This window comes from Sycon ciliatum, chromosome 9, assembly GCF_964019385.1.
Source record: "Sycon ciliatum chromosome 9, ocSycCili1.1, whole genome shotgun sequence".
Lineage (NCBI taxonomy): Eukaryota > Metazoa > Porifera > Calcarea > Leucosolenida > Sycettidae > Sycon > Sycon ciliatum.
In genome coordinates, this window is record NC_088651.1 from 16,665,261 (window position 1) to 16,687,874 (window position 22,614).

A 22,614-nucleotide genomic window follows, 5' to 3' on the forward strand; every position below is an offset into this window, starting at 1 on the left:
ATAATTTTATTCACGCTGCAGGGGCGTCGGACACGGTACGGTCACTGCAGTATTGACCGTACCACTTTTTGCCCCAGGTACCCCGTGAATCAGTAAGATACACTGATCTGGACTCTAAATTTCCAAAATTTTCGGGTCAGTAACCCCTCCCCCACGAGTAAATTGTACCTCGGATGGCTGACCGTACCACACTTAGGGGCCGTTTACATGAGGAAAATAAGCCCGGGCTTATTCGCCTCGGGCTTGTTTTTCAACCGTTTACATGACGGTTGTACGGGGCTGAGCTCAGGTGAGTGACTGCGAGTTCTGCGCGCATTTTATTTTTCAAATCGCACATGAACGCAGTGGTAAATGTTCGTGTCTGATGAAATTTGGATCAAGAAATGCCGGCTCAGGTTTCTACTGCCTTTCCAATTGTAACTTATTTTTCGAGAAGGTGAAGGATGGGCTAGGACCTTCCACTGGACAAAAACCAGAAGAAAACATACCAAGAAATAAATAAAGGAGACGCACTGTCCACGGCCACATTCTCTCAGGTTCACGAGGCAAAATCGAAAAATACGGAAAAACTCGCTTATAAGCCCTTCTTGACCGTTTACATGACAAAATAAGCCCTGGGGGTTGGATAAGCTCGGGGGTCAAGGGTAGGGCTAGTTCAGCTCGGGGCGAGCTGAATAAGCCCGCCTGACCATGTAAACGCGCGCTCTAAAATGACTGGGTGACAGATCAAGGCGGGCTTATCGTACGCCTAGGGTTGATTAAGCCCGGGCTTATTTTTCTCATGTAAACGGCCCCTAAGGCTGCGTTTACATGACAATGCTGGGGGTGAAAACGCAAGAAAATCCTTTCGGATACATGGTTCATTTACACGGTACAGAGAGCAAAACGTAGAAGTTGTACACCAAAACGGAAGAAAACCAAAACGCTGGCCAAGGTGGAAGAATTTGAAAACGGAAATGTTCTGCCGCATAAATTTGGGTGTGTAAACAGTCGAAACGGTATGCTGGCCTCGTTTTCCGTCACGTGTGTTTCGTTTTCGGCCGTTTACACGGATCCGACAATCAATTTTTATAATTTTCGTCATGTGACGAGTGTTGTTTTGTGGCCTGTTTTCAACAATTACTTGAGTGTGATTGGTGCTTCCACGACAACACTTGGCACATGGCGAACTTTTGCGGATCCTTTGCTCTCCCGTGTAGACGCGCGAAAACGATACAAACGGAGACCACCTCGGATCAGCTTTGATCGTGTAAACGCACAAAAAAGAAATGCGGGACTGAAAACGGAAAACTGGCCGTGCGTGTCGTGTAAACGCAGCCCAAAATACCTTCCGACGCCCCTGCGCTGTGTCCCATGAAAGTCACTCTGATGATCTCTTTTTGGAAAAGGTAAACCTGCCAGTCATACCTGAAACATCTTGTTTGCAGTGCGACTAAACTTGCGTCGCAGTTTGTCTAACTCCCTGTAGAATCGAGGACGCGCATAAATTGAAAACAAACAAAATATTGCAGAGAAATCTTCTCTCTTACAATATCTCTTACAAGCAACTCGGTCACCTTGCAGGTGCGGCTACTGAATCGGACAAGAACATTTTGATTTCTGTGGCATCGGACAACTTGTCGCGTTTGGTTTACTTGGCAACTCTACCAGTCGCCCGTGTTTGTCTGATCGCACGGGACTGAGAAAGTCGCCGATCTGGAAATATTATTGGTAACCTTGGATGACCCTTTAGCAAGATGAACGTTTTACAAAACGAAAAGTTTTAGTATATTTCAGCCCCCCCCCCCCCCCTCCACCCTTTCTGCAGGTAAAACGAATTCGTAACTGGGCATTCTCCATCTGCATTCAACAATTATTTTCAAAACGAAACTGCATCAAACCCACCCACCCCCAAACGAAAACCTTTCGGTCTGAAAATATTATTGGTAACCTTGGACGGCCCCTTAGCAAGGTGAAATTCTAACGAATTCTGTCTCAAAACTGACAAACTACTGTACATGTACATATTGTTTTGCACATAACGACTTCAAATGTTAACGGTTTTGTAAAATTCGTTAAATCGTTAGAATTACATGTTCGTTAATATGGTTGATAAATATGGCGGTAAAGACACACCTGGCAATATGGCGGTAAACACACGCCTGCCCACACACGCTCTCTAGGCTGCAAAGTTCTGGCACAGAGCTCTCCTTCTCACCACCACCACCATCAGTTCGCGCCTGGTCGATGCATGGCTGGCGGTATCCGGCATAGCAGGCTGGTACATCAAGTAGCGCATGGCACATAGATGATGACACAGCAACGACATAGCTCGATTGCGACGTACGTTAATATGGTGGTAAAGACACACCTGGCAGGTGTGTCTTTACCACCACATTTATCAACCATAAGTACAGCTGCAGTGATGTCTTCAACTTCATTGTTCGTTAATATGTTCGTTAATATGTTCGTTAACATTACTGGTCTTACAGTATATGTGTTAGTGTGGTGAGGCATTACACCATGCAGTGTTGTGTATGTAGAACAGAAATACTCATTCTGCACATGTGTCCTGTTCTTTTAATTGATTTCTCCAGGAATGTCTCCCACAATAAATTTTCGGTCGTATCTGAATTTTATCCTCAGACTAATACGTTGCTAACCTTGTAAGACATTGACCTAGGCGTGCAGTCTCTCTCTCTCTCTCTCTCTCTCTCTCTCTCTCTCTCTCTCTCTCTCTCTCTCTCTCTCTCTCTCTCTCTCTCTCTCTCTCTCTCTCTCTCTCTCTCTCTCTCTCTCTCTCTCTCTCTCTCTCTCTCTCTCTCTCTCTCTCTCTCGCGCGCTCTCTCTCTCTCGCGCGCGCGCTCTCTCTCTCTCTCTCTCTCTCTCTCTCTCTCTCTCTCTCTCTCTCTCTCTCTCTCTCTCTCTCTCTCTCTCTCTCTCTCTCTCTCTCTCTCTCTCTCTCTCTCTCTCTCTCTCTCCTGCTCGATATCACCTTCTCTGATGAGCCTTATGAAGGCGAAACAGCTGTCAGGAGGAATTTCAGTATCTACCTGCAACCCTTCCTTGTATGGCTGTTGGTGTGTGAAATGGCTACGGAGGGTAGCAGTGAGTGAGGAAAAGTTCTTTACATTTTATTGGCCGAATAGTACCGTTCACCATTTGAAATATTTTAATCTTTCCTCGAAAAATATGTTTTGGCATATGAAATCCATTGTGAGGAAGAAGAGGTTGTTGCGACTTCGACCATACTTGGAGAGTTGTGTGTTGCTCCCTACGTGGGAACTCGCTATTTTCCTGTCGACTTGAATTCTCCGTTGACTGACTCACAACTGCTAGCTCTGTACAACAAACCTTCCGTTTGGCAAAAGCATTCTGCTCAGTTTTTGCAGCGGAAACAGCTGTACACACAGTAGATTATTGGTGGAAGTGGGTAGTGTAGGAGGGGGATGGTGTGGTGATGGTGTGGTGATGGTGTGGTGATGGTGTGGTGATGGTGTGGTGATGGTGTGGTGATGGTGTGGTGATGGTGTGGTGATGGTGTGGTGATGGTGTGGTGATGGTGTGGTGATGGTGTGGTGATGGTGTGGTGATGGTGTGGTGATGGTGTGGTGATGGTGTGGGGATGGTGTGGTGATGGTGTGGTGATGGTGTGGTGATGGTGTGGGGATGGGGGGGGGGGGGGGGGGGATGGGGGGGATGGGGGGGGGGGGGGGTCAACGACCATTAGTTCACTTAAAAGCTGTGGTGTTTCGCTAGGCTTCTGCCGCACGCAGTCCCGTAATAGACCAATCCCGAAAAGATTGTCTGGGTTCGAAAGGGGGCATGTCAACTGAGAGTACACTGTACAACACATACATGGCACTACCTGATCAGCATGCGGCACAGGACGTGTTTGATAGTTCGCGTGTGAATGCAAGGGTAAGTACACGGTTTTCTCGTTAGTTGCATGCAAGAGAGACGATGCGACAGAAAGCAAAGCCTTTGTAGTTTTCTCTCTCCCACTGGTAATGGTCTGCTGTTGGAGTTGAAATGCTAAGACATAATCCTTGTTTCGCTCTTCTGTGTAGTGTGAAGAGGTCAACGAACATGTAGAGCTCACTTTGATGAAGTAGGCAAGGCTGTGAGCGCTGTGGCTCAAAGCGATAGGCCCTAAATCTTACGAGATATTTCGAGTGCTATTGTTTGTTGCGAGCGCTTCGTCTTCGATGAGTTCTGCCTCTTTCCTGGCAGCTGCCCTCCTATAGGACCAACCACGACGTGACTGTACTCATCTGCAGCCGATCAGTGTTATATTGCACAAGAAGATATCGTTTTCGCCAAGCCAGTGCCCCGCCAAAGACCATCGCCGTGTCACACCGTCGGAACGAGTTCATGATGAGAAACATCATTCGCGCGAGCGTGATGAAGAACTATTTCGAAAGACAACATAGTCTTTACCCCCGAGACGACAACTATGCGCACGTCCTGCAAGGGGAGAATGTCACCAGCGACATCAACGAAGACGACGGCAGTATTTCGGAAACCTGGAGTCAGCGGAGGTCGTCAAGCTCCTCCGCGACCCGGTACATGTACAGTAAAGGTGATATGTCGACAGGAGCGTGCGGAAACACAGCATACACTGTAGTAATGTTGCGAGAGTTTGCGGAAAGAGTCCAAGTCGGGAAATCCATCAGCTCCAAAAGCTACCTGTAGGTGGACGATGAGAGTCCAGCTTAAGACTACAACAGTCAGGACTTGTAAATAGTTGAACTTTGTGAAGCGGCAGATCGAGTTAGTTAGCTGAAATCGTAGCCTGTTGCAGTATGTCGGCGCTATGTAGCTTGCATTTTTTACGGAGAGTCCATCGCCACGCGAATGTTTCTCTCCTCACCGAGAGCTTGCTGGCCTCCAAACTCCGTCAGGGTCTGCCTAAGGTACCGAAGGTCCTTTGACTAGCTGCTGGCAGGACTCCATCAAATCCTTTAGCTTCAGCTCGGCGAGCAAAAGTCTCTCTCTCCTCCGCCATGAGCTGACACACACAAACTGAATACAAAACGATGCACTTCACACGTGCTGGCTTGCACGCGTGCCCCCTTTCACGAACCCAGACAATCTTTTCGGGATTGGTCTATTGACAGTTTACCAAGCTCACACTCGACGGGGTCACTCACAACACGAAAGACTTTATGGTTGATTAGAAGTAGAACGCCATGTCACGAACCGATTATTTCGTTCCAAGACAACTACAAGTACTAAAAAAACAACTCTCTCCAAACAAAGGCAGTGCAGCCAAACAAAAGGTACAGCTAAAACCTCATGCCCCACGCACAAGAACGCAACAACCAAAAGGCTACACTGTGCCAAGGCTGGCTCAGCGACACCGACCGCAGCGGAACCTTAATGGTAGCCCGCTGTACAAATTCGATATTACATCAGGCATCAAGGTGCCCTCAAGGGGGGCACATGGAAATAGTATGATGCCAGGAGATAACGGTCAAATCACAGAGAACAGACAGCATGACCGCAATGGCAATCAGGAAGAGAAAGCAGATCGCAACTGAACTGTTCAACATGACATGAAGGTGTAGACTGAACTCCGTGGCATTCTCGCCACGCCAAGTTGCAACCGTGAATGTCTCTCTCTGTCCTATTTTCTTGCAGGGATGTGTCACACAATTTCTTCACGTCTTTCCCTAAGGCAATCCACTTGCCTAATTTATTGCGCTTGTAAGAATAATGTATGAACCTACCCCCCCCCCCCCCCCCAACACACACACACACCATTCTTGATCTTTGTATAATTGTATACCGTATCTCAACGTTATTGTCGTAGAGGCGAAAGATGCAAGGTTGAACCCCAATCGAGCAAAGCTTGATCACGGCCAAAGGTTTCATTTCCAGGTCGGCTAAAGTTTCTCACCGCCCAAAATGTACCCCATAGAAAGGGTATCATGGGTTGAACACTCTTGGGGGGTTGTATAATCTTGCTGGTATCCGGGAGCGGTTTTTTCAAGCCGTGCTGTTACCCACAGTCAACTGGGAACTTGTGGCTAGGCGCAAGGGGTACACGGATGCGGCTAATGGGGTCTTTCTCGCCACTTATGCCAGTGGTTGTGACACTTATCCCCTCACCCCCACCGTTAGGCGCTGCATTTGCCGCTAGGGTGACCGCCGTGAGTCCCCCTTTGGGAACAGAACGATAATCTACTCCTTTTTTTTTTTTTACTATACCGCCTGATGCAGTGGGAGCAAGATTCAACAGGTGCAAGTGTGTTTGTTGACCAACGCCTGGCACCACCACCCGTGCAAGAAATAGATCTGGTTGCATGCAGGGGGAGGGGGGGGGGGGGAGGAGCAACTGGCAAAGCAGCGTACGCGTTTCCTCTGAACGTCCGCGACTTGCCCACCAACCTGGGATTGGTCTAAGTCCTGTTGAGTGTTGAGTTTGAGCTTAGCCTGTCCGTTGTGAAATTGTATCTATGGTACATTCATTAGATATTGGCATCCTGACTTTTCCTGATGTTTTACTGTTCATACGGCTATTTTGTGTGTTCGTTTCCTTTTGTACGTGGACCTACATAGGTTCTGTACTATGCTCGAGCGCTCTGCAACTCGGTGCATTGAGCACTGGCACGACCAACCGCAACTCTGTGTCAGGTGTTGACGGTACAATTTACGTTATTGGAGAGGTTCCGCACTACGTAAAGTTGAGCGACTTTACTTCAGTGGGCGAGAAAAACCCGTGAATTCGCGAGTTTGCACTCCACTTACGGAAAGTTGTCTACGTAGAGTACGTAGATAGGGCTCTCACAACGTAGGTGCTCCGTAAGTGGATTGGGGTAATTTATGACTCTCTCCCCAGGTCGATCCGGTCGTACGCTGCCGCGTTCAGAGTTGCCAGGGGCAGCTACGTGATTTGAAAATTCCGTATGGCGGAACGCAGATCCGCATGCAGTTTACGTAAGACGTTCCTTACATCGACTACGTTTTTTTACCAACGTAATTACGTTTTGCGGAACCTCTCTATTGTGTCTGGCAGAGCTCACTGACTTGTCAATTTGAGTACTCTGGCAAGGCACGTTCGGACCTGGTTTAAATCTGGCTTTGGTAAATTTATTTTTCATTGCCTTCAAGTACGGCCTCATTTTCTCTGTGCTGCTCTGACGAGTCAACACAGGAGCAAACAGTTCTGTCCGCAGATTGAGTCATTGTGCAATGACGTAATTTGTGGAGTGGTGAGTTGTGTGGTACTGACGAAATGGTCGAGTTTGTCATTAGTTTCTCTTTACTGTCGAACTGTTCTGTCTGAATCTTGTAGCTGATCTCTGTCTTTGTGTGTATGTGTGTGTGTATAATATGTGTGTGTGTGTGTGTGTGTGTGTTTGTGTTTGTGTGTTTGTGTGTGTGTGTGTGTGTGTGTGTGTGTGTGTGTGTGTGTGTGTGTGCGTGTGTGCGTGTATGTGTGTGCGCGCCCGCATGCAGAAACCTGTCTAGCAATCCTATTGCCACGGTCGGAGCCGACGACTTGTCCCAAAAGACTGAAAAGATCCAAGAGCTGTAAGATTACTGTGACTCAACGTAGCGGTATTTTCTCACTAGATTGTGTTGCCTGCTCGTGTAGTGTGCCGTACCGTGAACTGGTGGCTCAATGTCTGCTCCAGATTCAGTTCGTCATTAAAAAAATTTATACAAAAGAGAAAGACCAAGGAACTACAAGTTACGCTATACTGTCCACTAACACCACCAGTTACTAAACAATCAGCTCATGCGATAACATTGCACGACACTGGCCGACGGTACTGACGTTCTACAACTAACTGGCTAACAGCTCTAGCACATCTTGGATACGCACTCCAACAACCAAGACAAGCACGAGCTGAACGTCTCAGCTGTGAAGGACGTTGGCGTTCACAGCTGAGGCTCGTGCTTGTCTTGGTTGCGCTCACCTTCCCCTCCTTATGTTATTTCTATAACCTAGAACCTTCCAAGTTGGAAGGCTGTTGGAGTGCGCATCCAAGATGTGCTAGAGCTGTTAGCCAGTTAGTTGTAGAACGTCAGTACCGCCGGTCAGTGCTGTGCAATGTTATCGCATGAGCTGATTGTTTAGTAACTGGTGGTGTTAGTGGACAGTATAGCGTAACTTGTAGTTCCTTGGTCTTTCTCTTTTGTATAAATTAAATCTTGGCTCTCCATCTGAGTCCATTAAAAAATGTGTACATTCGAAGAGTAGGAATGGAAAGCCTGTTACAGGACCGCCGTACAAACTGTCTTGTGACAATGGTGGAAAAGAATTCTAAATATCGTATTTCGAAGTAATAATTTTCGTACTCTTTCTTTTGCTGTGACCAAGAGTACATTACCAAGAGTGTGCAGCTCGACGACCCCCCAGGCCACGGCGGAATTTTATTATGACATCAATCTTTGGCGGCTGTTTGGCTGACTGATGCCTTTATGCGTCGCCAGAGATCAAAGTACAAAGAATGTGTATGTCGCAGCTACGGTAGTCAAAGCAGAACAACGGACGGTATACCGATGTGTCTTGAACCGGATGAACTCTCCCCGTATCTACAAAACAAGCGCGGGAAAGCGTACGCACTTCATCATACTTCTGCCGAAGAATGACGCAATAAAAAAATTCCGCCGTGGGTGAACCCATTGCCGCTCAAGATAGGAGTTGCACACTCTTGGTTATGTACTCATCATGATACTATGATCTTTACTCTTATTATATATTTACTCTTATTTTGCTCGCAGGTCTCTGCGGAAATGCAATATATCAACATTGCCAGTTGGACTAAAGCTACCAGATCTCAAACAGTTGTAAGTGGCTTGGCCAGCCTGTGCTTCAGTTTGATCAACACACACCGAGAGTCTAACTCTCACCGTGTCCCTGACCCGGGCACATTCATCTACCAGGCACCCTTCTGCCCCATGTAGAGTCACGAAAGTTGGATTTTCTTTTGTTAATGAAAGACTGGTCCGGAAACTAGTCTCTGGCAAAGAAAAGGACCAAGGAACTACAAGTTATTAATAGGGAGGTTTAGTCGCACGTAATCCGTGGGTACTTTACGTGTGTGTACCACGTGATACTCAGTGACCCACGTACAGACGTTTTCTGATCCACGACATACAGTGTATGGAGGCTCGCCCACGTTCCGCCAGAACGTGGGTGAAAATCAGAATGGAGCGCATTGTGCGAGCTGTGAGGGTGCTCAGCTGAAGGAGTTTCCGAAGCACGAAATCAAAATATCGGATGAGCTTCTTAGGCCCGGGTAGCTTCGTCTTTGACCAGGTTTGGGCCTTTTGCTTTATGCTTTTGTTTGTTCCATGTGACTAAATACAACATTGCAACGTGGGTGCCCTTCATCCACTTTACGTGGATCACCCACGTACGCATTTTCGTTACGTGGGAACTAAACCTCCCTATTATTATTTTAAAAAGAAGGTAAGTTTTGGGTTGCAAGTACCGTAAAGTACCGTTGATCCGCCCCCACTCTAATTCCCCCCCCCCTCGATTTTCTGTCTCTGAAGCGACTTCAGAATTATACGGTAGACAAATTATGCGTCTTTCTGTACTCATGTCCATATGCATACAGCCAACCTCGTACTACTTTCTAGTGCGCAAACAAACATTCGGGTAGAGTCTGTGTGAATGTGTACGTCGAGTTTGACCTTTCTCACCTGTTTGCGTCTGAAAGATACAACACCGCATTGTCGTACAACGACACTGCACCAAACAGCCTTGATCGAATTCCCGCCCCCCCCCCCCCCCCTTACGGTCTCCACGCAAACACACATCCAGTCACAATAAGGCACTTGTCAAAAGTATCCGAACGTCTTCGGTCCCTTCTCATCAATGATTATACAGGGAATGGCTCAAGTTGGAAAGACTAAAACTTATATAGCGTAAAGATAATGAGATAACAACACTCGTGACAAGGTGGAAAATTATCAAGTTCAGCACGACACAACACTCGAAGGAGATAATAATAGTGAAAAGAACATAGTGAGCAAATTAAGTTACATTGTTAACACCTGGACGAGGAGTAACACCAAACAATTGTAGCGACAACACATTTTCTTTCTGTACGCAAAGTTCAGGATCTAACTTACGGATATACAAAGCTTCTAACGCAGCCAAATGCAACGCACATCTACCACGTGACAATATTGAGAAAACAGTATCACTGTACAACTCACGACAATTGGTACGGGCTGACAGGTGTTGCTTGATTGACGAAGTGCGATTCTTAGTCAACGGCACAAACTGCCATGGAGCACTGAGACATTCAACGACCTGACACCTAGCTCCAACTGGCCGAGGCTCTGTGTGATGAGTGGAGGTGTGTATTAAAGTAGGTAGAAAGATATCTATTTGGAAAAGAAAACTAGTCGTTTGGGGGGGGGGGGGGAGGGGGTTTAGCGTCTGTTCGTTTCCCAAAAAATATCGATGCACAGTTTGTATGTGTGGGCACGTCCAGAAAAGAAAAGGAAAAATATCGATACTGTGCATCGTTTGTATGTATTCGTTTCTGAGGGAGGGGGGGGGGGGGAGGGGTTGAAGAGAAACGACTAGTTTTCGTTTCTAAGGGGCCGTCCGTAATTATCAAACGTTTTTCACCAAACGAATTATTTTAGTTTAGACCCAACCCCTCCCTCCCTCCCCCTCAGAACGTAAAAAATGTTGACATACATGCTTATACAACGGCCATGTGCATGGATCAATGTTTTCTGAAACGAAATTGGTCAACCCCCTCCCACCCCATAACGAAATTATTTCGTTTTGTGAAAAAAGTTCGATATTTATGGACGACCCCTAAATAAATTTAACCCTTTGGTGCCTGACTGAATTTTGGATTTTTCGTACTTTTGGCTCAATTTTTTGGTGTTGTGTCCCACCCCAGGGGGTTCCACTCGGACTCATCCAGCTCAATCACACACACAGACACACACACACACACACACACACACACCCACACACACTCGAGGCCATTACAGATTTCAGTACATCTCAAACTCCATATCCGAAAAAGACCAAGCTCACGTGCGAGCATGCGCACTACATACATATGGTCCATGTCCAGGACATGACAATTTCCCCCTCACTAGTTGAGGCGAAGCATCAAGAACTATGCAATAGTAAACATATCAACATGCAACATGCAATCTCAAAACTCACAACTGCCGAGACATAATATTTCATGATACACTATACACCATAATTATATACACCATAAATATATAATTATATACAATATCCAGCAGAGTCCAAAATATATCATTTAAACTCCACAGACTAGAATAGGTCTATATGAACTGTGTGTTCTGAACGTCAATCCTTGAAACGAACTGGTCGAACAGTAGCGCGGGTTGACCGTCGTTCAGCTTGCGGTGACGACATCTTGCTGTAGCTGGCACGTGAAGTGCTAACCGACGCAGACTCACTAGTACCGGTTGTTGCTGAGACCGGCGCGCCTAGCTCCGCTGCCGTGACACTGGCGTCGTTGTTGCTGAGTGACGGCTGTGACGGAAACTGTGCTGTTAAACTTGCTCCACTCTGCTCAGACACCCCTGCATCGAACTGAGGGATTTGCCGAGGACGGAGCTGGTTGCGATGGCGTTTCCACATTGCATCACCGACTTGTATCTGATACATCATCGGACTGAGAACAGCCGTGACCACAGTCGGGGCCCACTTATCTCCTCCTTTGCCGAAATTCAAAGCCAGGACAGCTTGGCCGCACTGAAATTCCGGCATGTGCTCCATATTGTTCTCGTAAACCTCCATGCGAAATGAGGTATGAACCGTCGCAAGAAATTCGCCGTTCCAATGAATGATTAAAGCTCGTTAACATTCGAAGGAGCCTTAGCGTCCCGCATTGCCTCAATCTTATCCGCTGTGGGAGCCACACCAGCACTAGAAATCGTGTGACCCAGGTTGGAAATCTCATCCATCATGAAATGTAACTTTCTGGGATTAAGCTTCATCCCGACCTCCTGAAGGCGACGTAGTACCCTAATCAGGTTGTTGTGGTGTTCATCCTCATCCTTCCCAGTAATCAGGATGTCATCCACATAGACGAAGTACCCAGGCAGATCTGCCAATATGGGTTCCATTGTGCGTTGGAAAATTGCCACTGCCGAGTGAATGCCAAACGGCAATCTCACGTATTCATACAACCCCTTGTGAGTAGAGATTGTCGTGTACGGCCGAGAAGCTGGATCAAGCTCCAGTTGGTGATAGGCTTGGGAGAGATCCAATTTGGTGAATTTATCTCCCCCGACAATTTCGCTAACATCTCCTCAATAGTAGGTAGCGGGTAGTGCTCCAAATCAGACTTGGCATTGATTGAGCGAGAGTAATCAGCACAAATTCGGATACTACCATCCGATTTCAGTACTGGCACAGTAGGCGATGCCCATTTGGAGTGCTCAACTCTGCTTCCAATTTCTCCAAAGCCTCCTCGTACTTCTCCGTGATAGAGAACGGTACGGGACGCGCCTTGTGGAAAATTGGATCAGAATCATCCACTTTCATGGTGATTTGAGCCGACCTCAGCTTGCCAACCTGAGTCGTATCGAACAGCTCCTCAAATTCCTCAATGAGAGCTCTCCTCCTACCATCTATTTGAACATGATTGACATTGACAATCTGTTTCCACGGTAGAGTAAATTGGGACAACATATCCCTGCCCAACAATGACGGACCACCATTATCCACCACACGGAGTAGTGTTGGTTTCTCCACACCATCAATGCTGACATTGAACTTCCCTTCACCAATACATTTGATTTCTACCCCAGAAAAAACGGTCATGCGTAGACTCGGTTTGGTTAAATTTGTACGAGACACCCCAAGTGACTCAAAATCATGGACAGAAATGATTGAAACGCCACTGCCCATGTCGATTTCCATTACAACAGGAACATTATTCACAGCAACTTCCAATTTGTAGGAGGGAACAGATTTGCTCTTCAATTCGCCCTGATCCGAAATGTGGAACATTGGCATGCACTCAAGATCAGCAGATTCATGCTCACCTGCGTCATCAGTCACAACATTGTGCACCGACGCGCCTGACGTGGATTTCTGCCGACAAACACGCTCCAAGTGCCCCTTCCTGTGGCAGTGATGACACTCAGTGGCCTTGTGTTTGCACTTATCCGCCAAGTGTTGAGTAGACCCATAGCAGGTAGCACAATCTCTGCTCTAGAGATTGATGAGATTGACGAGAAACACCAGACTGCGGCTGCGAACGCGATTTCACTGGCCGGGGATTCACCTTGTGCACTTCGTGCTGAGAGGTCAGCTGCACGGCGCCGCTGATTCCTGCGTCAAAGCTAGTTTGACGATGTCATTGAATGACTGTGCCGAAGTATCTTCTTTCGTCAATAGGGCTTGAAAGTGCTACGTCACAGCATAGCAACAATTTCAAAAATTCAAAAACTGGATCCACTTGGATCCAGTTTTTGTATGGATCCTAGCACATTTCAAGCGGTCTTACCCACAGTATGGTGATGTAGCCAGTGAAACTGACTGATTTGGCCACTGGGGCGGGGTTACAACTGGTGGCGAAATAAAAGTCACACCTGCATGCGACATGAGTGGGTTGCTATGCACCCACATACTTAGGCAATAGCAAAGTCACACCTTAGTGGATCCAAAAATAGAAATCTGATGTCAACTTACTACTCCCTGGCCGTTTTGACGTCATCACTTTCAAGCCCTATAAGAAATTCCGAGTGGATGAGCTGCTCAAGCCAGCAATAAACTGGTCTTGAAGCGCTCGATCGAGGTGATCAGCAAACTCACACCTCACAGCCAATCTATTCAGACGAATGATGAAATCCGCAGTCGACTCATTTTCCTTCTGCTTCAACTGATGGAAATGGAACGTCGCCGAAACTTGCGAAATTGCAGGTTGAAAATACTTCCTCAAAAGATCGCAAATCTCTGAAAGTTTCTTGTCAGCTACTTTCGCTGGCAAACAGAGGCTCCTCAAAATCGAGTAGGCTTCCGCAGACAGCAAACTCACTAATACAGCCTTCCTTTTCTTGCTGGCAGCCAACTTGTCTGCAGCATTGGCCGAAGCAGCCACGGTTCCAATATCATTTGCAAAAAAAAAGAGAATTCAAGTCTTTCCTCAAACTCTTGAAAGTCGCCGCCGGTAAACGGCTGAAGCGATGATATCCGAGCCATATCTTCGTCGCCAGTTGTTGTGTCCTACCCCAGGGGGTTCTACTCGGACTCATCCAGCTCAATCACACACACACACACTCGAGGCCATTACAGATTTCAGTACATCTCAAACTCCATATCCGAAAAAGACCTAGCTCACGTGCGAGCATGCGCACTACATACATATGGTCCATGTCCAGGACATGACATTTGGAAAGCCCATATCTCCGCAACAGTTTAGATGATGTAGGGACAAAAGTATGTATTCTGAATGGCAAGACACAGCAAAATCCGATTTTTGAATTTTCAAGTCAGAAAATCTACAATTAGGGTCAGGGTACAGCGCTGGTCCAAGAACATCTTGGTCGCCAACACCACTCAGCACGCCGAATCCACTACCTCGTCCACGGCCTCCGCCACGCGCGCCACGCACGCCACGATCAGCTGTTCCATCAGCTGGCTGAGCTCGACCAGCGCCGCGAGCAATTCCTCCGCACAGCGCGAGCGGAGCACGTCCACGAACTGGCTGCGCTCGCCCTTGCCCTACAGCTTCTTGAAGCTCATCGTCGGAAAATTTGTCCTCATCTGAAGAGCTGCCGTTCTCAAGAAATTCACAGAAAACCAAATCATCGTTGAGTCGCTCTTCCTCATCTGATGACAACAGGTTTCCATCAGAGAAAAGAGCGTCAGATTATTCACCATCGTCGTCTTCTGATTCTTCTTCTACAGGGGCATCATCGGCCTCCAGCTCTTCAAACAACTCAAGCGCTCCCGCAGCATCCATGACGGAGGTCAACTGTAGTACCCATGAACTGTTGTACTAGTCGAAAACGAAGCGAAACAGCAACGTTTTGTTCGTGTTGCGCGACGCGTGCGTAGGCTGCAACGCTCGATTGACTTCCGCTAATCTGCGCGATCGTCGTTGATCACGACTCGACTTTTTCAAATGCAACCCCCCTACTTTCTCTATTGCTATCTACAGGCCAGCTACTGAAGGGTCTCTGTACAAAAAAATCAGGCACCTGCGATGTACGTGACCGGCTCTGTGCTCGATTGTAGTATGCACTGTCAGCGTAGGTCGAAATCGACCTACCGGCACCTAAGGGTTAACTCGGATGGTGAGCCTATTAAATTATTGTGAAAAGAAGAAGCTAAATAAATATCGGTATTTACGGATGGCCCCTAAGCACATGGCTTATAAGTGAATTTTTTGCTACGAATCCAATTTTCAAAATGAATTATTTTCACCTGAACGCGCAATGCGCGATCAGAGTTTGTTTGCCAGACTCTTTGTGTTTGACTAGGTCTTGTAGTGGCAGTTATATGCACACCCCTGTGTGCTGTTTACAGGCTTTATCCGTGATTGTGTCAAAGTGATAATCTGTTTCATACCTAAAATGTCAATACACCGAACAAACACTAACACACATAATCCAATAGGGAAGTGCTTCTCTGTACCGAAAATTTCTGTTCACCTAGCCTGGCCTTTTGCCCTCATACCGAAAATATTGAGCACCGACAATTTCTGAAATTAGAGTATCTGCTAATCCTGTGCTGGAACTGCACATGTATGTACTGTCTTGTGTCCCACCTGCAGAGATCTCGGTCACAACCAGATCACAGATGTTGAAGATCTGAAGTTGAATTCAATGAAGCTCGAGATTATGTATGTTTGCGGTAGAATTGTGAGATATGTGTGTGTATGTATATATATGTGTGTGTGTATATATATGTGTGTGTGTGTATGTGTGTGTGTGTGTGTGTGTGTACGTGTACGTGGGTGTATGTGTACGTGGGTGTATGTGTGTGTATGTGTATGTGTGTGTGTGTGCGTGTACTTGTACGTGGGTGTATGTGTGTGGATGTATGTGTATATGTGTATATGTGTCCCCCATATGGTGCAGTGGTATGTGCAGCGATTTCCAATCCAGAGGTTGCGGGTTCGATTCCCGACGATTATGGTCACACACGTCTTTCTTCTCTTTCTCAGACTCCTGACTTGTCTTTCATTCTCCTGGGTGGTTACCAACAGCCAGTGCATGCTGGAGTATGTGGCAATTTAATTTTGCTGATTTCACCCCTTGGTACCGACCACCCAAAGTAAAGCATCGGCCAAAGTTTGTCATAGAAGCACATGATGCATAATTCATCAATGGGTGCATGTGTGAGTAACAGCTACCGATCGATTTCTCTTTTGAAAGTCCCAATGGGCCAAAGTTAAATGACGGCCAAAAGTTTCGTTTAGGGATCTGCCAAAGTTTCTCACCAGCAAAAGTTTGTTGCTTCGCAATGTTTCAGTTTAGGTGTGAACGTTAGTTTGACCTTCATGAGCTGCCCCATATGTGAACGAGCGCAACCGACGCACTCAAATGCAAAACCTCGCCGGATCGTCACTCAGTCAAATCGAGGAGAAAACTATCAACTGTTTGTTTTCCAAGGTTCAGTTGGAGAAGTGGAAAGGCCTGAAAAGAGAAAACAAAATGAAGACCCACCAGGACTCGAACCTGAGACCTTACTTGTCATGTATATTGTCTTCACTATGTGAGCTATGGAACCAGGCCGAACTTAAAAGGCGCTAACGTGTTCTTGATTTACTTAAGTTCCTTGCCTCGACAGTACAATGTACCAGCTGATGATAGAAGCAATTCGTGGAGTGCTGCCAGTAACGGTACTTCAGATAAGTTGCTCGTTAGGCATGCCGCGATCGCGTCAACTTCAAAAGTCCACCGTGCGACTCCAGCAATGAGAATTTTAAGAGTTTCGTCACGCTTATTCAATCAAATTTGCACAGGTTTCACATAGTATCGTTTATGGCGATGCGTCTTTGATTGGTGGAGTTACAACAGCTTGTACCCTGGGCTTTGCAGTATGATGCATTGCGCAAAAAATGGTGACCGCGCTGTCATGGAAACGTGGTCTGGAATATGTCTGGTACAGTAATGGGATTTTGTGTTCCGTTGCGAAAGAAATGGTTGGAGCAAGACGCAAGTGGGCGCATTTGGAGCACTTTCTGTGTCTTCGATGCATTCTAGTGTTAAATATACAGAGTCCTCACTAACATGAACAATCTCATGATCCTCATCTTGCGGAGACCTTCCCAGGAAATCCGAGGTTGTGCGTATTGAGAGGATAGAACAGAAGTCGTGTTTGTGTGTGCATGCGTGTGTGTGTTTGTGTGTGTGTGTGCGTGTGTGTGTGTGTACGTGTGTGTGTGTGTGTTTGTATGTGTGTGTGTGTGTGTGTGTGTGTGTGCGTGTATGTGCGTGCGTGTGTGTGCATGTGTGTCTGTGTGTGTATGTGCGTGTGTGTATGTGTGCACTTGTGTGTGGTCCCACAGATCCCTGGATAACAACCAGATAACCTCTCTCAGAGATCGGGCTTTTGGCGACCTCCGAGAATTGAGGGAAGTGTAAGTCAACCTAGAATGAACACTTTACAGCCCTGTGTGTGCGTGCGTGTGTGCGTTCGTGCACGCTCGTGTGTGGTGTGTGTGTGTGTGTGTGTGTGTGTGTGTGTATCCTGATGCCGTCAATCCTTTTTCTGCACCTTGTCCTCACCCACTTCCTGAGGTGTGGTGAGCCCATAAGTTAGGGATATCAGCGAACGCACTGCGCAGGTCAGCCTGCCCATCTACGCGCGGGCGACAAGAAAACACTTTCATTTTTTGCAAATTAAATCGTGCGAAGAAGATGCACGGAATGGCTGAAAACTAGGCTGAGGAATAGTAGCATCCAGAGACTCTCAAACAAATTCATGGTCCATCGCTTCTGACCATGGCAGCGAAGACATCAGGGAGCTGATTGCAGCAACTCTTTACCAAGCGCGACGCTGGTTACTCACCAGGGCAGGGCACTTCCATCGCGCAAGAAATGGCCGCGAGCGAGAAATGTAAGTCCGATTTTGGAATGATCCAACCAGGGAAATCCCTTGAAAATTGGCCTGAACACCTCTCATACTGGTGTTTCACGATGTGCAAACTTTCAGAGAAATCGACCGGGAGAACGTGGTGAGTACGTTGGTCCTCCGCATCGCGTATGATTTGAATGGTCGCGGGGACAAAAGAACAGTAATTTTACGACTCCCAGCGGTGCAAACAGACCGCGGCCGTGTTGTCTCTGTCGGCCGCGATCACGTTCAAAAAATCGATGACGCAATGCATGCGCAGAGGCCTGCGCAGTGCGTTAGCTGACATCCCTACATAAGTGGAATCATTTTCAAGTCCACCCAGAGTTTTGGGGATTTCAGGGGGTGTCGGCCGTTGGGCGGTTCAATAGCCAATTTAGTCATCTTTCCAAGATTCCTTTTGAGTCTCTCTCCCCTCTCCCCAAACCCACGTGACCTGTTTTGGCAGTGAGCAACAAGTACAAGTATGTGTGTGTGTGTGCGCGTGATTATTGTTACACTGTTGATCCAGGGTATACTGGGTATACTGGGTATACAGGGTATACTGGGTATACTGGGTATACTGGGTATACTGGGTATACTGGGTATACTGGGTATACTGGGTATACAGGGTATACTGGGTATACTGGGTATACTGGGTATACTGGGTATACTGGGTATACTGGGTATACTGGGTATACTGGGTATACTGGGTATACTGGGTATACTGGGTATACTGGGTATACTGGTTATACAGGGTATACTGGGTATACTGGGTATACTGGGTATACTGGGTATCCTGGGTATACTGGGTATACTGGGTATACTGGGTATACTGGGTATACTGGGTTTACAGGTAGGGATATCAGCGAACACACTGCGCACGGGGTTTGCGCAGTTTTCAGCGCTACCATACCAATGTACGTACTGGCGGGGACAAAAAATTGACGCAAATAAAATGGCGACTGGTCGAACGTGGCTCGGACCTACATAATAATTTGAATAATTTGAAAGCACATACTGCTGTGAGCAGACCCCCATTGTTTCGATTCTGATGATGTCCGACTACTCTGCACCTCACTTTGGGCATCCTCTGCCAGCAATTACACTAACGAACTTATACAAAACACACAGTATTAAAAATCGGTGAAGGACGACAGGCGCCTAGGCCCATGTTCGTCGATCGTCCAAGCTTCTTCATCTTCCTGAGTTCTTCTTGAATGATCGACCTTGTGAACTTTTGACCTCTGGCAGTCTGGGACCTTGGATTGCTTCGGTCAATTTTTTTCTTGCTTGGCACATGGATAGATCCATGGGTGAGGTACCAGTTCACCAAAAATTGGAAGATTTCTCCGGTGGGAACGTTGTAAAAAATCGCCTTCGATTCACCCATGCTCCTTGGGCATCGAAGGACAAATTTGAAAATTCGTCTGAAGAAAGTCCTGGGGCTCGGCTCATCTGTAGTTGATCGCTTGGCTGTTACCGTAGGCATGTCACTCTCTACCCACGAATCCTTCACCAGCAGCGAATATACGAAGCAATCAACGAAACGGCAGATCCTGAGCGCAAGGTTCCGACTTCAGCCGCCATTCTCCTTCTTCTCCATCAAGACTCCTTCCAGTTTCCCGGCAAAAATATTCATTTTCTGACTTGGACTTTTCTGGCCGCGTGCGTGGCATGCTGACATGTACAAAATTTGATTACATCATAACTGCGCAAACCCTCTGCGCAGTGTGTTCGCTGATATCCCTAATACAGGGTATACTGGGTATACTGGGTATACTGGGTATACTGGGTATACCGTACTGGGCTGTTTGCCAGTACACTGAAAGGGCCGAGCAGGGTTCACACATCTTCACCAGATGTCTGGGGTTATGCAGCATATTAGTAGCTTCTCCGCATTGGTAATGTAATGTAATGTAGATATACACATCATGTACAGCTTTCGCATAAGCCGAAGCGACAACAGCCAAACAGGATATTGATGGCGATATAAAACATATGCGATATAAAACGCGTGACGAAGATAGAATACAGTTAAAACAAACAAACGAGCAGCTCAACCGAGTTGAATTTGAATTTGCTGATCATTACCAGGGTTCATCCGTGAGCAGTAACATATCTCTCCAGGATACGGCCGCTGAGGTACCTCCACGCCCCGCGATTCTGGGCGATCCTCCTCGGCTCCTCAAGATCTGCCGAGGTCTTGAGGGTCCTCCCAACCAGCTCGAGATCGTGTCTGAGCACGACCGGGAGAGTTGTGCGCGGCCTGCCCCTCCAGGTAGGCTCAGTGGATAGCTTGAAGTAGGAGCACATTGACAGGTAGGCTCAGTGGATGGCTTGAAGTAGGAGCACATTGACAGGTTCGCAGCTATGCAGCATACCAAGTCGAATTCCTGCAGTGATCCTACTCACCTGTGCCCTGGGCCATTTGACCTGGGTCATTCGACCTGGGTCATTCGACCTGGGCCATTTGACCTGGGTTATTTGACCTGGACCGTTTGACCTGGGTCATTTGACCTGGGCCATTTGACCTGGGCCATTGGACCTGGGCCATTCAACCTGGGTCATTTGACCTGGGCCATGTAACTTAGGTCATAATTATGACTTGTGGCCAAATTTCCGATTTCGCTCAAAGTTGGCTTCTTTTATCTCTGGGTGCACCTCATTTGCCCCTTAGGAGGGTTTGGTCTAGGCACCCTCCCATCCGTTCCTTGGATATTGGGCAAAATGCAAAATTGCCTACTAGTACACAGAGGCAGTGCTCAAATGCCCGAAATGGGCAGAGTGTAGTACATTACAAAAAAATTACAGTATATACGTACTGAAACAAGATACAAGAACGAGGGGTCAATGCTGCTCACAATAGCACAGTTCAGCCAAACAAACTATGTTCGCACACCGATCCAAGTTACCTAGTAAGGTTTAGCCATCCAACTCTCGACTGGTGACTTGCCGAGTCCCTCGAACGAATAGATCAATTTAACATATCCAATGACGGCCATTACGAAGGTCATTTTCAAGGGCCAGTAGCAGCGAGGTTACATCCATAAATTGGGGTAGACCACCACCATAGTCTGCTACAACAAGTCCCCAAGCGCTAACAAGTGGTCTTGACTAAGGTTATCCTATAAAAATCACTTTGGGAAATATTCAATTTTCGAGCTCTCCAACGGCCACGCACCAGCCTAATCCAAAGACGTGGCAGGAGAGGACGCACGGAGCGTCTCCATATACCGTAATGTCGCGTATAAAAGCAGGTGCTTACTGCCGCATAAGCCAGGGTTCAAACCATGCTTCTATTCAAGTTATGCTTCCATTCGAAACATGCTTCTACGTCAATATCATTAGTCTGCACTGTGCAGTACATACTGCCACGCACGCATTTGCACGTGTACCTTGCAGAGTGCGGCTTCTACGTCACCATCATCAGTCTGCACTGTGCAGTGCATTCTGCCACACATGTACGTGCGTATGTACTTTACAGGGAGCGGCTTCTATTCAAACCATGCTTCTGTGTTACGGCGCGCTTCAAAAAATCGACTTTTATTCCCGTAGCTATGCAGAAGACATTACTTCAGTAACGTCTGGCGCTGGCCAGGGTCCACACAGCTTTAAATTGGTGTTTGTGTGTTTGTGTGTTTGTGTCACGCCTGGCGCTATCCCGTATCTGTCCCGTACCGTACCATCAAACACAGCTGGCCACATACAGCTGGCCGCAATATTCAAATAGGGCTTTCAAACGCAAAATCATAACGTGAAGCAACTTGGTAGAATGAGTATGAATGCGAAGTGTATGGGGGAATGCATGTAGGGCGATAAAAAAAAAATAAAAAAAAGTAAATTATCGTGTCCGTTCCCGAAGGGAACTCACGACGGCCGCTAACACCCGGTAAACCCTAGCGGCAGATGCAGCGCCTAACGGTGGGGGTGAGTGGGTAAGTCTCACAACCACTGGCACAAGTGCCAAGAACGACCCCATTAGCTGCATCCATGTACCCCTTGTGCCTGGCCACAAGTTCCCAGTTGACTGTGGGTAGCAGCACGGCTGGAAAAACCGCTCCCAGGCAGGACTTGAACCAGGTACCTCTCGTATCTCAATCATCTGTGCCTGCCTGGTTATAGGGCGATAGTGCGGGTTCTAATCCCAGGTTATGCTAAAAAAATAGGAGAATTGAAAAATTTATAACATCTCTATGCTTTTTTTGCCTAGGTCATCAAGGCGGTAGACGGTGTCGTATTACCCTCGACCGTACATGTCCCGTACCTGTCCCGTACCTGTCCTGTACCGTACCGTGCTATCAGAGACGGCTGGCCACAATGCATATTCAAATAGGGCTTTCAAATGCAAGATCATAACGTGAAGCAACTTGGAAGAATTAGTTTGTATGCGAAGTGTATCGGGGGATACATACATGGCGATAGTGCGGGTTCGAATCCCAGGTTATGTCTTAAAAAAAAGGAAAAAATTTATATGAATTTATAACATCCGTATGCTTTTTTTTGTCTAGGTCATCAAGGCAAAAAAGCATAGCGTAGGGCCCTGAGCTTCCAAGGTCGCTCGTTCGAGTCACGCTTCTATGCAGGTCATG

At 47.1% G+C, this 22,614-nt stretch overlaps 1 protein-coding gene across 1 annotated transcript in view; it reads left to right on the plus strand.

Annotated features, from left to right (window-relative positions):
- The window catches only part of LOC135824296 (slit homolog 2 protein-like), a 107,510-nt gene that overhangs the window by 20,667 nt on the left and 64,229 nt on the right, over positions 1-22,614 (plus strand). The window contains exons 9-14 of the mRNA XM_065337028.1: positions 2,577-2,645; positions 5,623-5,688; positions 7,444-7,518; positions 8,716-8,781; positions 15,738-15,806; positions 17,478-17,549. Coding sequence (XP_065193100.1) covers positions 2,577-2,645; positions 5,623-5,688; positions 7,444-7,518; positions 8,716-8,781; positions 15,738-15,806; positions 17,478-17,549 — 417 coding nt within the window. The remainder of the gene's footprint in view (positions 1-2,576; positions 2,646-5,622; positions 5,689-7,443; positions 7,519-8,715; positions 8,782-15,737; positions 15,807-17,477; positions 17,550-22,614) is intronic.